The sequence below is a fragment of the Carcharodon carcharias genome, chromosome 5, assembly GCF_017639515.1.
Source record: "Carcharodon carcharias isolate sCarCar2 chromosome 5, sCarCar2.pri, whole genome shotgun sequence".
Taxonomy (NCBI): Eukaryota; Metazoa; Chordata; class Chondrichthyes; order Lamniformes; family Lamnidae; genus Carcharodon; species Carcharodon carcharias.
The window spans coordinates 191,775,176-191,789,891 of NC_054471.1; the positions used below are offsets into that span (position 1 = coordinate 191,775,176).

The 14,716-nt window shown below is 46.5% G+C and overlaps 1 protein-coding gene across 1 annotated transcript in view; it reads right to left on the reverse strand.

The window, feature by feature from the left end:
* Positions 1–13,275, reverse strand: part of drc1 (dynein regulatory complex subunit 1 homolog (Chlamydomonas)) — a 107,461-nt gene extending 94,186 nt beyond the window's left edge. The window contains exon 1 of the mRNA XM_041188408.1: positions 13,133–13,275. Within this exon, the coding sequence (XP_041044342.1) occupies positions 13,133–13,257 (125 nt within the window). The 5' untranslated portion in view covers positions 13,258–13,275. The remainder of the gene's footprint in view (positions 1–13,132) is intronic.
* Between the last annotated feature and the right edge of the window lie 1,441 nt (positions 13,276–14,716).

A 14,716-nucleotide genomic window follows, 5' to 3' on the forward strand; every position in this document is an offset into this window, starting at 1 on the left:
TCCTTCCTGTTTTACTTGTACATAAACCACTGTTTTTTTCCTGTGCCTGAACCAAAGAACCCACGGTACTTATACTTCCAGAACTTTTCTGCATCCCAATAATTCCAACACATTTTCCCTGTAATCTCCAACACACTGACATTGTGTGCCCAACTTTTTATCACAATGAAAACACCTCAATTTTCAAGTGTCACTTCTACCCTCTGCACCTTCCTTTTTTACTCTGAGAAAATCTTCATGGGAATTTCCACCTACTCCTCTTCCCTCACTACCCACCTTCCTTTCACCTTCCCACTTTCTATCCTTCTCTGATGTAAAAGGGTGACAATAAAAAGATTTAGATCTATGAACTAACTCATAATCATCAGCTATCTCTGCTGCTTATCTTACCATGTTAACCCTCTGTTCCTCCACATGAGTTCTCACTAACAAAGAAATTGAATCTTTAAATTCTTCCAAAAGAATTACTCCTCTAGGAGCTGCATATGTTGTCTCGATCTTTAATGCCAGTGCCCACTGGTCAAAATTACCTTGTTCTACTCTCTCAAACTAGATATAAGTTTGCCCAGCTGTTTTCTTATCTTCCTAGGGCAGAATTTTGCCGTCGGCGAGCAAGGGGCAGGGCCCGCTTGCCGACACATAAAATGATGCGGGATTATGTCGGGCGGAACCCCCAATGTCATCCCGTTCCATTTAAATTTTCAGGAAGGCGGGGGCACAGCAAAATCAGCCATGGGCCTGCTAACCTGTCAATGGCCAATTGAGGCCATTGACAAATCAATTAAAGTGCTTAGTGTACCTGCCCATCCAACATTAAGGTTGGCAGAGAGGCCAGGAGCCCCGGCGGCAAATAGAAAAAACATGAAACCTCATCCACAGGTGGGATGAAGTTTCATGCAGGGTTTTAAATTTTTTAATAAAGGTATTATGTTAATTATGAACATGTCCCATCTCATGTTGTCACATGAGGGGGACATGTTAGGGAATTTATTTTTCTCTATTTTAAATATTTTTAAAAGTGTAAGCGATTTCCCTGAGGCAGCATTTAGCCTCAGGGAGATGTGCGCTTTTTCGTGCGTACGTGCGAAAGAGCGCACTCTCGCTTTTGGGGAATCCCCCCCACAGCCGGATGTCACGCTAATTAAGGCCCGCCCACATAAAATGGAGGCAGGGCCCACTTCTCCAGCGGGGATCAGCTCCCCAACTGCTGGAGATTGGGTCGGGCCTGCCTACCCAGCAGGCAGAAAATTCTGTCCCTAAATTTCTGCCCGTATGCCTTAGGAACCAACTCATATGCACTCAAAATAGCCTTTTTTATCACATCATAATCCATTGACATTTCTCCTGACAGTGAAGCAAACACCTCATGTGCTCTAACCACCAACCTAGACTGTAATAACAATGTCCAGTTTTCTTGTGGCCATTTCATCTGTTTAGCTCTCTTCTCAAATAAAGTAAAGAAAGCCTCAATATCTCTTTCTTCAAACTTCAGAAGAGCTTCCACAAATTTAAATATCTCCCCACTGGGTTTAAGGTTAATGGTTTTCTCATCATCAGAACTTTCCTCAGCATCTGAGGTCTCTTCTTTAAAGTCCAGCTTTTCAAGTCGGTACTCTCTGTCTCTTTCCTTTTCTCTTTCCTCCATTGCTAACTTTTCCCTCTGGAGATCAAGTTTTTGCATTTCAATTTCTTTTTGAAATAATCTCTTTTCCCCTTTCTTATTCTGCTGCCTCTAGTTACAGTTTTTTCTCTTTCCAATTCTTTCTCCTTTTTGTTTGCCTCCAATTCAAGTTTTCTCAGTTCCCTTGCTTGTTCAAATTCAAGCCTCTTCATTTCCAACTGAGGTCTCACTACCTCCAGCTGTGACTCACTAGTGTCAGGTTTCACATTCAACTTTAAATGCTGTGCTATCACTTCAACTATGTCTGCTTTCTTTGCCCCTACAGGAAACCTCAACTGCAACTTATCTATCAACTCTGTTAATTTACCCTTAGATACTTTCTGTAACCCAATCAGAGTTATATCTTCTACTTTCAAAAAGGTTTTAGCCATGGATACTGCAATTTTTGTAGTCTCAGCACTTTAAAAAATCCCTCACACCAATTCCTGAATTCAAAGTGCTTCTCGTACTCGTACCCTTAAGATTCACCAGCTCCAAACCAATCAAGGAATTTCAAATATCCCACAAAGAGCCTCCAATTTATTATGATGTAGCAGATGATGTGTGCCAGGCAGATCAAATCCACGAGGGAAACTCAGTCATGCAGTCACAACGGTTTTGCAATTTGTATTTTATTTCAAGATGCGAGCCCCTGAATTCAGAAGTGATAAGTCTACCAAGACTTCAGAGATTTTTCGAAAACTAAATTAAACATTTATTAACAAAAGATTTCAAGCACATACATAGGTCTACAAATTACCACCATAATAACTCCTAAAACCCCTAATTAATCTGGCTTCCAGTTACACCCAGCTAATGCAACAGTAAAAAAAATAGATTTTAAACCGATGCCAGCAAGTTACCACAATACCCTGGAGAGTAGAATTCAAAATGACTTTTCCCAGCTTCAGTTTCTGTAGACAGCAGGCGTAATACACAAATACTGGAGGCTTCTCACGCTGGTGTTAGATTTTACAATGTCTTCCCTGATACATCACTCATTCTCCTTTATACATGTTTCTCCCTTTTAATGTAAATTCCATTGTTCCCATATGTCTTTGGAACTTTATCTTGCTCATAATATAAATCTTTCCATGGTGCTAATGTTATCAGTAACCTTTGGGAAAAGTAAGCACACTGCTTGGCCTAGCTTCTCTGGCTAGGTGCAACATCCTACCATTTCTTTAAAATTCAAACTACCCTGATTTATCTAAAACTGCAAATTCTCCTCACCTCACATTCTAAGACTTCAGCATGTTTACACATTTAGCATTTCAAACCTAGCTGCTTTTGATGAGTCAAAGCCTCCAGACCAGCTGTCTCCAATTCAATTAAAACACACACACAGGCATATACACACACACACGTTACAAATGATCCAAACCCCACTATTAACCTACTTTAACAATAAGTCACAATAATATTATGGGAATTATTATGCTTTTATGTACAAGAACAAACAACATAACATAAACCATATTCAACTGTACATTTTCCATTTCATTTCAGTTCATTGGATGTTTGGTCCCAAATGTGAAATTAGTAAGAGGCCATTGTATTTTCAATGGGCTTATACCTACATTTATGAACTATTTAAATCTGGGGACAATTTAGCTGGCCTCAGCAAACTTCAGAAGGTACTTTGACCCTGAAAAAAGAGCATTGCTAAACCATTTAGCATTATCAAACATTGACATTTGTAATGTTTCAGCCATTACTGTGCCCTACTCTAATTAATAATCAATTCTATCTAAACACAATGGCCTGGGCATAAGTTGCTGAAGTACTGAACTATTTAGATCACAGTGATTTGTGGCCACAATGGACGAGGTCACCCACCACAGAATCACAGAATTGTTATGGTGCAGAAGGAGGCCATTCGGCCCATCGTGTCTGCACCGGCACTCTGAGCATTTTAACTTAGTGCCAATCTCCTGCCTTTTCCCCATAACCCTGCACATTGTTTCTGTTTAAATAATCATCCAATGCCCTCTTGAATGCCTCAATCGAACCTGCCCCCACCACACTTCCAGGTAGGACATTCCAAACTCAACTACACGCTGTGTGAGAAAGTTCTTTCTCATCTCACATTTGCTTCTTTTGCAAAACACTTTAAAATTGTGCCCTCTGGTTCTCAATCCGCTTACGAGCAGAAACAGTTCTTCCCTATCTACTCTTTCCAGACCCTTCATAGACTCATAGAGGTCTGTAGCACAGAAAAAGGCCCTTCGGCCCATTGAGTCTGCGCCAGTCAAACAAGTACCAAACTATTCTAACCCCATTTTCCAGCACTAGGCCCATAGCCTTGTATGCCAAGGCATCACAAATGCACATCCAAATGCTTCTTAAATGTTGAGGGTTTCTGCCTCCACCACTCTTTCCGGCAGTGAGTTCCAGATTCCCACCACCCTCTGGGTGAAAAAATTCTTCCTCACATCCCCTCTAAACCTTCTGTCCCTTACTTTAAATCATGATTATTGATCCCTCCACCAAGGGGAAATGTTCCTTCATGTCTACCCTATCCATGTCCCTCATAACTTTATACACCTCATTCATGTCCCTTCAATCTCCTCTGCGCGAGGGAAAATAACCCCAGTCTATCCAATCTCTCCTCATAACTAAAACTCTCCAGTCAGACCAAGCAACATCCTGGTAAATCTCCTCTGCACTCTCTCTAGTGCAATCACATCCTTCCTGTAATGCGGATTCCAGAACTGCACACAATACTCTAGCTGTGGCCTAACCAGCGTTTTATACAGTTCCAGCATAACCTCCCTGCTCTTATATTAGCCTCAGCTAATAAAGGCAAGTATCTTATATGCCTTCTTAACCACCTTATCTACCTGTCCTGCTACCTTAAGGGACCGGTGAACATGCACACCAAGGTCCCTCTGATCCTCGGTACTTCCCAGGGTCCTACATTCATCGTGTATTCCCGTGCCTTGTTTGTCCTGCCCAAGTGCATCACCTCATGCTTATCCGGATTAAATTCCATTTGCCACTGATCAGCCCAACTAACCAAACCATCTATATCCTCCTGTAATCTAAGGCTATCCTCCTCACTATTTACCGCCCCACCAATTTTCATGTCATCTGCGAATTTACTGATCAACCCTCCTACGATCACAATTCATGATTTTGAAAACTTCTATGAAGTCTCATCTTAGCCTTCTCCTCTCCCAGGAAAACAGTCCCAACTTCTCCAATCTTTCTGAAGTGTCTCATCCCTGAAACCATTCTCATAAACTGACTAGATCACTGTGGTCATTCAAAATCCTGCTTACATTAAGAAAAGAACCCTGCAGCAAAGGAGAGTGTAAAAACCCATCAGCTTTAAGCCAGAGAAGGAGAAAAACAGGAGAAGAAAGGAAGAGGAAATAAGACAGCTGATCTGCAAACAAACATAGGAAGAGGTGTTTGGCTGGTCACCGGCTCCACAAAACCCTCTTCACTGACGGAAGACCAACCGGGCGGGTGCTAGTGAGTATAACTGAACACCAAGTTAATTTTGTCTGTTGTAAAGAGCATTGAGAACAGGTTTACAATCAAATTATGGTGTTGGCATCTCATCTTGGAATTCTAGTGTTTAAGAACTAAAAAGGGGGAATTGAAGAGCTGCACATCAGGGACATGTAAACCAGGGGATACAGCCACACGTCAGGGACGTGTAACCCAGGGGATTTAGTCACATGTCAGGGACATGTAACCTGGTTGGGGCAGTGGGCAGGGGGCACAGGAATTCTCCCTACAAATTAAATCTATGCCACTGTTCAGAGAATAGATTACTACAATAAAAGTAAGTGAAATTACCAGCGCTTTCTGCTTCCAAATTTTGATTGAAAACTGAAGGTACTTTTGATTTATTCAATCTCAGCTGATTATTATTGAAGCTGAAAACTGCAAATCCAATATGCAGATCTATACATTGACCAAAGGTGATATTAGCAATTACTTCTATTGCAGACTACATTATCAAATATATATATCACATCATTAAGCTTGAGAGGGCAAAATTATTGTACATGAACTGTCAAACAAAAGTCAAACTGCAGCAGGTGCACAGGTGGACAGTCTCACCTCAAAATGAGATTTCCAACTATCCCCAGAAAGAAACATTAAATTTTAAAAGCAAAGCATTCACAAACCATCATCTCAGGTACCTGGATTATATTCTAGTGCACTGAGGGACTGTATGACTCACAAGGAATGTATGTACTGAAAACTAAATGTATCATAATTGTATTGAAGCACCTAAGAGCGCAACATGATCTATGTCGATAACTTAATACCATTGCACTGTCTGACTGCCTGTAATGACCATGTCGAAATGTCTGTAATGTTCGTTGATTGTACTGAAGCACCTCATGATCTATGTGGAAAAGCTGAATATGATTGCACTTTTTGTGATGGCCATTAGAAATGTTTTGTAATGTTCTTTCAGATATTTTATGAATAAAGCATATTTTTCCAAAAAACAAATTCTAGCCAGACAGCTGAGATTAAAGGCTTCTGCTGGCTTTACTGGTCCTAGTTGGAATGATCATGGGCTGTTTTATTTCACTTTGTAGTGGGTTCAGCTCAATGTTAAAATGCACTAATCTTGTTAATCTCATTCCATACAAATGGTTTATGTAGGAAATGGAAAGAAGTGCTCTCATGCTGTGGGAAGAGAACGTTCCTAAAACATGGGAATACAATGGAAAGTAGAGGCACCCATTGCTCTGTCTTTTTTTCTCCAATGTTATATCTGATATGAGAGTGTTTGATGGTGACAATAAGCAACAAAAATAGACAAGTAACCTGTTTATCAGTACAGATATTCCTAACTTTATGAGTGCAAAATTTCATCAAAAAAATCAAAACTATGCAGGGGTAGACATTCACTTTGTTTATGCTAGTATTATCAGCACAGTCAAACCAGCGGAGAATATTGGGAATTTTAAATGAGCTACATCAAAAGCTGCTTGTATTTGTGTTTTCTGCAAACTTACATGCCGGTTCAAGATTTAATTCACCCAATTGTACAAACTGGCCATTGCCCCAGGTCAAAATTGCAAGATTTTATCAATTGTATATTTGTTTGTGAAGGTTCTTGAAATTGTGCACACTTACTTAGGCACACATGCACGTCTTAATAGTTTCTTCATGTCAAGATATACTGACCCAGATTTTGCAGTGGCAATGATGTTGAAACTTTCGGCGTTCCACACCATTACTCCACTGAAACTGACAGCCATCTCAGGAGTCAGCACATGTGCAGATGATCACAGAAATCCTTAAGCTGCTGTCAATTATTCTACTCTTCTCCAGAGATTGTGGCACTGTTGAGGCAGCCCCAGGCTGCAATCAGTGGGATGAACGGTCAAGAACTTCTACTTTTATGCTGTTAGTCTCAATGTAAGAACCCTTGAAAACATTGAGGTGTACCTGGGTTTTTAACAGCATACTAACTTTATAATTGCTGTTAAACATCCTCACTGCTCTTGAAAAGCTGATATATTTGTCAAAATTTCTCTATAATGATAAGAAAATGCCACATATTTTAAAATAATAAAAAAATTAAAGCTTACATTTATTTTAATTTCTATCTTAATCTAATCATAATCATTTTCTTCGCCACCTATTATTGAATTTAAAAAGATTCAGTCCTTTTGACTTCCTGGTTTGCTGTCTGTGAGAATATTTTAATGTGAGTGGCTGCTTACCCTGCTTGCTGACATCATTGTCAGCGCGCCCAGCGATCTCAATGAGTTGGTGCCAGAATTAAACTGACATCAAGAAAGGGAAAGTCTGTGCCACAAAAATCACTAGGTCTTTGTGGACAGCTTTCTTCAAGGTCAGCAATGGGCACAATTGCTTCACCACTGATTTGTAGGGGGTGGTGGTGTGTGTCAGCTTCACCTCTGACTACTGAGCAGTCCGAATCGCTCCCACTCCCTGAGTTCTAGACCTTGGACTTATTTGGAGGTGTGGCAATGTGCTGCAGACAACTGGTTTTGATGCAAGAAAAAACTGGGTTTATTGAAGTCACAAATGAATTTATAACATTAGGATTACACTGAGATTATACGGACCTGTAAAGTGCACTTAGTTAAGAATGGGGAACACACGGCATAACGAGGGAAAATCACGCTACTAATCCGCTTACCCTTGTCTCACCCCCAAAACCTAACTAAATTGAACTAGGAGAGGTCAGGGATCATGCTCACCAACCAGGGTTCCTTGACAGTTTGAAATCCAGCCAGGTAAGCCAGTCGCAGTTTTTGGGGTACGCTCTTTGTGTCCTCTGGGGCCTGCCATCCCCACATGGTCCTGATCTGTGGAATCTGCGAAGGTTCTTCAGTTGGGTGGCGGGCGCAGTTGTGGGTGGTCGATCTTCGTGGAGGGCTGCGGTGGCGGCCTTGTTGTCTTCAGTTGAGCCTGCCATCCCGTACCCCTCGCCATGATGTTGCCTGCAGGCCTGCAAACCTCCAGATCTCCTCCCTCCGCCTGGCTCAAGTACAACCGCTCCAAACTGCTCACTGCCCAAAAACTGCCCCCTCCTGTGTCAGCCTTACCCTTCATAACTGGTGGCCCAGTTATACTGTTTTTTTCAAATTTCTTATCTGAAACCAAATCAAGGTTAGTTCTTTGTCTGATTTGGGCTTCTTCAGGTGATTGTTGCCTCGTTGTTTTTAATGGGCTCGCATGATGTTTATCGTTGTCTTCCTGCCCCGTAACTAGTTTTGAACTGAAAGCCATTGTATATGTGGAGTATTGATGGGCTCGCATAATTGCATTGATTGTTGCCTTCCTGCCTTAGTAGTTAGTAGCAATTATTTATGCAAGATTTTGATGGGCTTTAGTTTCGCGTAAGATAAAGTCTTTCTCTGGGTTGATTGTTTCAAAGGGAAGAATGCGTATTCTGTCTCCTCTCGTTGTCTGGTTACAGGCAACAATCCACAAGTCCCAGGCCTTCATGGGCTGCCTCCTGTCTGCAGGGTTCTACACTTAACTCAGCAGTCATATCCTTGTTGATGATATGAAAAATGTGGGAATTTTGAGAACCCATCAGATTGCAAAATATGGGTCATTTCGTTTACTATGCAACAATCAATCATGTTATTCATGGATGCAGGACTAGATACCCTTATTACAAATGCTTATTTTTGGTGATAAACCTATTTTCAGCTGAACTGAACAGCACTCCTAAATGCTCCAAGGAATACTTTTTAATGGAAAGGCATTAAGCAGCTATATTCTATTACAAAGCCTGATTGCAATGCTTTATGGAAAACTTTATGTTTGTTATACACATATATTTTAGCAGAAACTTGAACTGCAGCCTTACCAACATAATTTTGAGTGTGTTTTTGCTGCAATTTCCTGGTTGTGCCCAAAGCGGAAATTCTACCCCAGAACATTTAAACTGGTGTCAGTTAGCGCCTCAAAAGCATAATCAAGCAACAACTACACTCACACATACTAGAAAATGATGTTGAAAAAGAAAATGAAAAGTAATCCAATTACAACACATACAAGCATTTAAAACAAACAGGATATTACTGCTCATTGGCACTGCCATCTTGTAAATGCAACACATGCTGATCACTCACTGTGAACCATCTAAATTTAAAAGTGCTTGGAACTAACCTGTTTCTAGGACTTAATGCTCTTAAGTGGCCAGAGATACACACAGGAGTTGCCACTGATCTACACATGGTTAGAATAATTTGTTTTGCCTTACAGTCAAATACAATGAAGGTGCATTTTAGTGTTTAATTGTGTTGATAATAGTAGCATGCATCTGGAAATTTTCAATGATAAATAATTTTAAAATATTTTACATCAACGCTCATGTATCCTCCCTAATTGTGTACATATTTTATCTAGAATATATTTAATGTTTAGCATACAGAATATTTTGAAATCCCTTCTGAAAGTCAAGAGAATTACAGAGAGGCAATGGCGTAGTGGTATTGTTGCCGGACTAGTAACCCAGAGACCCAGTGTAATGCTCCAGGGACCCACGTTTGAATCCCACCAAGGCAGATGGTGGAATTTGAATCCACTAAAAATCTGCAATTAAAAGTCTAACGATGACTGTGAAATGATTGTTGTAAAAACCCAACTGGTTCACCAATACTCTTCCCCTTAGGGAAGGAAATCTGCTGTCCTCACCTGGTCTGGCCTATATGAGACTCCAGACCCACAGTGATGTGACTGATTCTTAAATGCCCTCTGAACAAGGGCAGTTAGGGATGGGCAAGAAACGCTGGCCTAGCTAGTGATGCCCACATCCCATGAATTTTTTTAAATTGCTATACTTGTTCATTATTGTTTGTTTAATCCACAAAGAATTCCAGAAACTTGAGATGTTTCATAACTTGCTAAATAAATGGTACTGTACTATTCATTATGGCTTCTCCTTTTGAGATGTGCTTTAGTCACATACTGCATCATGCTATCTTTTGCCCCATTATAAACATTAAATTAACTGATCAGAATTTCCAGATTTGTGCTTCCTCTTTTTGTATACTATATTTGTATTCTTCAGTCAGTTACTTATGCAGCTTCTGTATTATTAACCAGGGTCTATTTACTTTTCCGTCCTTGAAGATTTTAACCCATTTGTTCCAGGCATCTTAAACGACATTTAGTTATTTGAGTTTCTTCAACGACATTTAGTTATTTGAGTTTCTTCACAATACTTTATTACCAATCCCTGCTCATGTTTTAGGGATTTCTGCATTAAAATTACCTGAACTGGATTTTATTCCTATTTTAGAATTTAGAATTTGTTAAAACTGGTGTGCCTTTCATTTTCTAATCCTCTGAAATGGGCCATAAATTTGCTCCATCAGTGAAACCAACAGTAGTTGGTCCGCAGTTGGGCTTTGCCTTTGCATGTTTAGATTTCTAATTTAGAATGAAAGCAAAAAACTGCAGATGCTGGAAACCCAAAACGAAAACAAAAATAAAAATACCTAGAAAAATACAGCAGGTCTGACAGTATCTGCAGAGAGGAATACAGTTAACGTTTCGAGTCCGTATGACTCTTCAACAGAACTAAGGAAAAATAGAAGAGAGATGAAATATAAGCTGATTTAAGTGGGGAGGGGGGGTGGGGGGGTGTTGGGACAGGTAGAGCTGGATAGAGGGCCAGTGATAGGTGGAGATTGCCAAAAGATGTCACAGACAAAAGGACAAAGAGGTGTTGACAGTGGCGATATTAGCTAAGAAATGTGCTAACAGGAGACATTAAGGGTAGAAAGCAGGACGAGCATGGTACAGATAGCCCTAGTGGGAGTGGGGTTTACTTTGTCTCAGGGCGAGTTGCTGAGAGGACGAACTGATAAAGATGCAGGTGAGGGAACTGGACAAGCACCTGCACCACGTCTTAACCAATCCAACTGAAAAACTGAGAGGCTGACAGCACGAAAGGGCTGAGAAGGGAGGATAAATCAAGAGTGGGTGAATTCAGTGCCTAAGTCAGGAAGCAGATCCCCCTCCTCCTCTCCTTCCCTCCTCCATCCTCCCCCCTCCATCCTCCCTCTCCTCCCTCCCGCTCCATCCTCCCTCTCCTCCCTCCCCCTCCATCCTCCCTCTCCTCCCTCCCCCTCCATCCTCCCTCTCCTCCCTCCCCCCTCCATCCTCCCTCTCCTCCCTCCCCCCTCCATCCTCCCTCCCCCCTCCATCCTCCCTCCCCTCCCTCCTCCCTCTCCTCCCTCCCCTCCCTCCCCCCTCCATCCCCTCCCTCTCCTCTCCTCTCCATCCCCCCTCCTTCTCCTCCAACCTCCCTCCCCCTCCCCCTCCTCCTCCCCCTCCTCCTCCCCCTCCTCCTCCCCCTCCCTCTCCCCTCCATCCTCCCTCTCCTCCTCCCCGTCCCTCCCCTTCCCTCCCCTTCCATCCTCCCTCTCCCTCCCTCCCCTCCATCCTCCACCCCCTCACCCTCCATCCTCCACCTCCCTCCCCCTCCATCTTCCACCCCCTCCCTCCCCCCTCCATCCTCCACCCCCTCCCTCCCCCCTCCCTCCCTCCACCCCCTCCCTCCCCCCTCCCTCCCTCCACCCCCTCCCTCCCTCCTCCCTCCCTCCACCCCCTCCCTCCTCCACCCCCTCCCCTCCCCCTCCATCCTCCACCCCCTCCCTCCCCCTCCCCCCTTCCCTCCCCCTCCCCTCCCCCTCCATCCTCCACCCCCTCCCCCCTTCCCTCCCCCTCCCCTCCCGCTTCCCTCCCCCTCCATCCTCCACCCCCCTCCCTCCCCCCTCCATCCTCCCTCCACCCCCTCCATCCTCCCCCTCCCATCCTCCCTTCCCTCCCCTCCATCCTCCCTCCACCCTCCCCATCCTCTCCCCCTCCCTCCACCCTCCCTCTCCCCTCCCTCCCCTCCATCCTCCCTCCCCTTCCCTCCACCCCCTCCCTCCCCCTCCCTCCCCCTCCCTCCTCCACCCCCCTCCCTCCCCCTCCCTCCTCCACCCCCCTCCCTCCCCCTCCCTCCTCCACCCCCCTCCCTCCCCCTCCCTCCCCCTCCATCCTCCCTCCACCCCCTCCATCCTCCCCCTCCATCCTCCCCCTCCCATCCTCCCTTCCCTCCCCTCCATCCTCCCTCCACCCTCCCTCCATCCTCCCTCTCCCCTCCCTCCATCCTCCCTCTCCCCTCCCTCCCTCCCCTCCATCCTCCCTCCCCTCCATCCTCCCTTCCCTTCCCTCCCCCCTCCATCCTCCACCCCCTCCATCTTCCCTCTCCCATCCTCCCCCCTCCCGCTCCATCCTCCCCCCTCCCGCTCCATCCTCCCCCCTCCCGCTCCATCCTCCCTCCCTCCCCCCTCCATCCTCCCTCTCCTCCGTCTCCCACATCCTCCCTCCTCTATTTCCCTCCATCCTCCCCTCTCCTACCCCCATCCTCCACCCCCTCACCCTCCATCCTCCACCTCCCACCCCCTCCATCTTCCACCCCCTCCCTCCCCCTCCATCCTCCACCCCTCCCTCCCTCCCCCCCTCCATCCTCCCTCCATCCTCCCCCTCCCATCCTCCCTCCCCTCCCCTCCCTCCTCCCTCCCCTCCCTCCTCCCTCCCCTTCCCTCCCCCTCCCCTCCATCCCTCCACCCTCCTTCCATCCTCCCCTCCCTCCTCCCTCCTCCCTCCCTCCCTCCTCCCTCCCCTTCCCTCCCCCTCCCCTCCATCCCTCCACCCTCCTTCCATCCTCCCCCTCCCCTCCATCCTCCCTCCCCTTCCCTCCCCCTCCATCCTCCACCCCCTCCATCTTCCCTCTCCCATCCTCCCTCTCCTCCCCCCTCCATCCTCCCTCTCCTCCCCCCTCCATCCTCCCTCTCCTCCGTCTCCCACATCCTCCCTCCTCTATTTCCCTCCATCCTCCCCTCTCCTACCCCCATCCTCCCTCCCCCCCCCCATCCTCTCCCACCCTTTATCGTCTCCTCCCCTCCCCCCACTCCCCTCCGTGGCCGGACGGCCTCGGCCTGCCGCTCTCACCGTTTCTTCTCCTCCAGCCGCTCGGCGATTCGCTTCCGGCGGGCGGCGATCCTCTCCTCGGGGACATCCGAGTTCACGCTGAGGCCCTGCTCCTCCTCCACCCGCGGTACAAGCATCTCAGACATGATGGCTTGGGTAGGGTAGGTGGGCGGCCTGGGGCTCGGGGGCTCGGGGGCTCGGGGGCCTGGGGCCTCACCAGGACCTTTATCCTTGGAAACCGGAGCCGGGCCGGAGGTCGGTTGCTCCCGTTGCTAGGAGACCGCGGTTGCTAGGACGCAGGGTCATCACCTGGGCTGGAGCCCGCCGATTGGCCCGGGAGCCTTGGTGGGGGGCGGGGTTTCGAGTTACCTCCTCGGCGCATCCAATCACAAAAGCAGCAGCGACAGAGGCCAACACCCAAACTTGACAAGGAGAACATCAAGAAGCTTTTCATCCTCAAAGAGGTCCAGAAGGCTAGCAAGGAGCCGGGGGTGGGGGTGGGGGGGGGGGGTTGGTGGGCTGGTGGTTGACATCGAGGAGGACCTCCAAGAGGTGAAGAGGCACCAAGCCTCGCTCTTTGCCTCCCGAGGCCTCCAAGATCATCTTCCGCTCCAGAGTCCGCTCTCCGTGGAGCAGGGTGTCCACGTTTCGCCTTCCAAAAGGTACACACACACAGAGAGAGAGAGAGAGAGAGAGAGCTCTGCGATGACCTTGGAAGGAAGGAGACAGCTCGGCGAAGTCCTCGCGCTCCGACGTTTCGGGCATCGGCAAACCCTTTTACGCCGGGTTGTACGACTCGAGGGCCACAGGCAGCACGGCCTCCCAGCCCTCTATCACGGAGGTCTTAGATGACAGTGCACGGGAGAGTCTGGTCGAACCGCTAACTCCTGACGAGTTGACCGAGGCCCTTGAGTCCTTCGAGAAGAGCAGGACTCCCGGAAGTGACGGCTTACCGGCTGAGTTGTATTTGGCTCTATGGGACTGGATCGCCGACCGGAAGTGCACAAGAGTACGCTGCTGGACGGCAGCATGTCAGAATCCACGAGGAAAGGCATCATCACTCTCATCTACAAGCAGAAGCGGGTAAAGGAGGAAATTAGAAATTGGCGACCCATTTCACTGTTGAATGTGGAATACAAGATTCTGTCCAAGGTCATCGCCAATTGGGTCAAGTCTGCTCTGGAGTTGGTGAACCACCCTGACCAGACCTGCGCTGTACCCAGCAAAAAAATTTCTGACAGCCTTGCGCTACTCAGGGATACAATTGCCTATGTAAGGGACAAGGGTATGGACGCCTGCCTCATCAGCCTGGACCAGGAGAAGACCTTTGACAGAATATCACACACCTACATGGTGGACGTGCTCTCCAAAATGGGGTTTAGGGAGGGAATCCGCAACTGGATCCAACTGCTCTACACAAACATCTGTAGCACAGTTTCAATCAATGGCCGGGAATCAGATTAAATCTGGAGTCAGGCATGGCTGCTCTCCCCTGTCCTGTTTGTGTGTTGCATAGAATGCTTTGCTGAGTCCACAGGAAGGATCCGGGCATAAGAGGAGTGATGACACCAGGCAGTGGAGGCACTCAGGTCAAAGCCTCCCTGT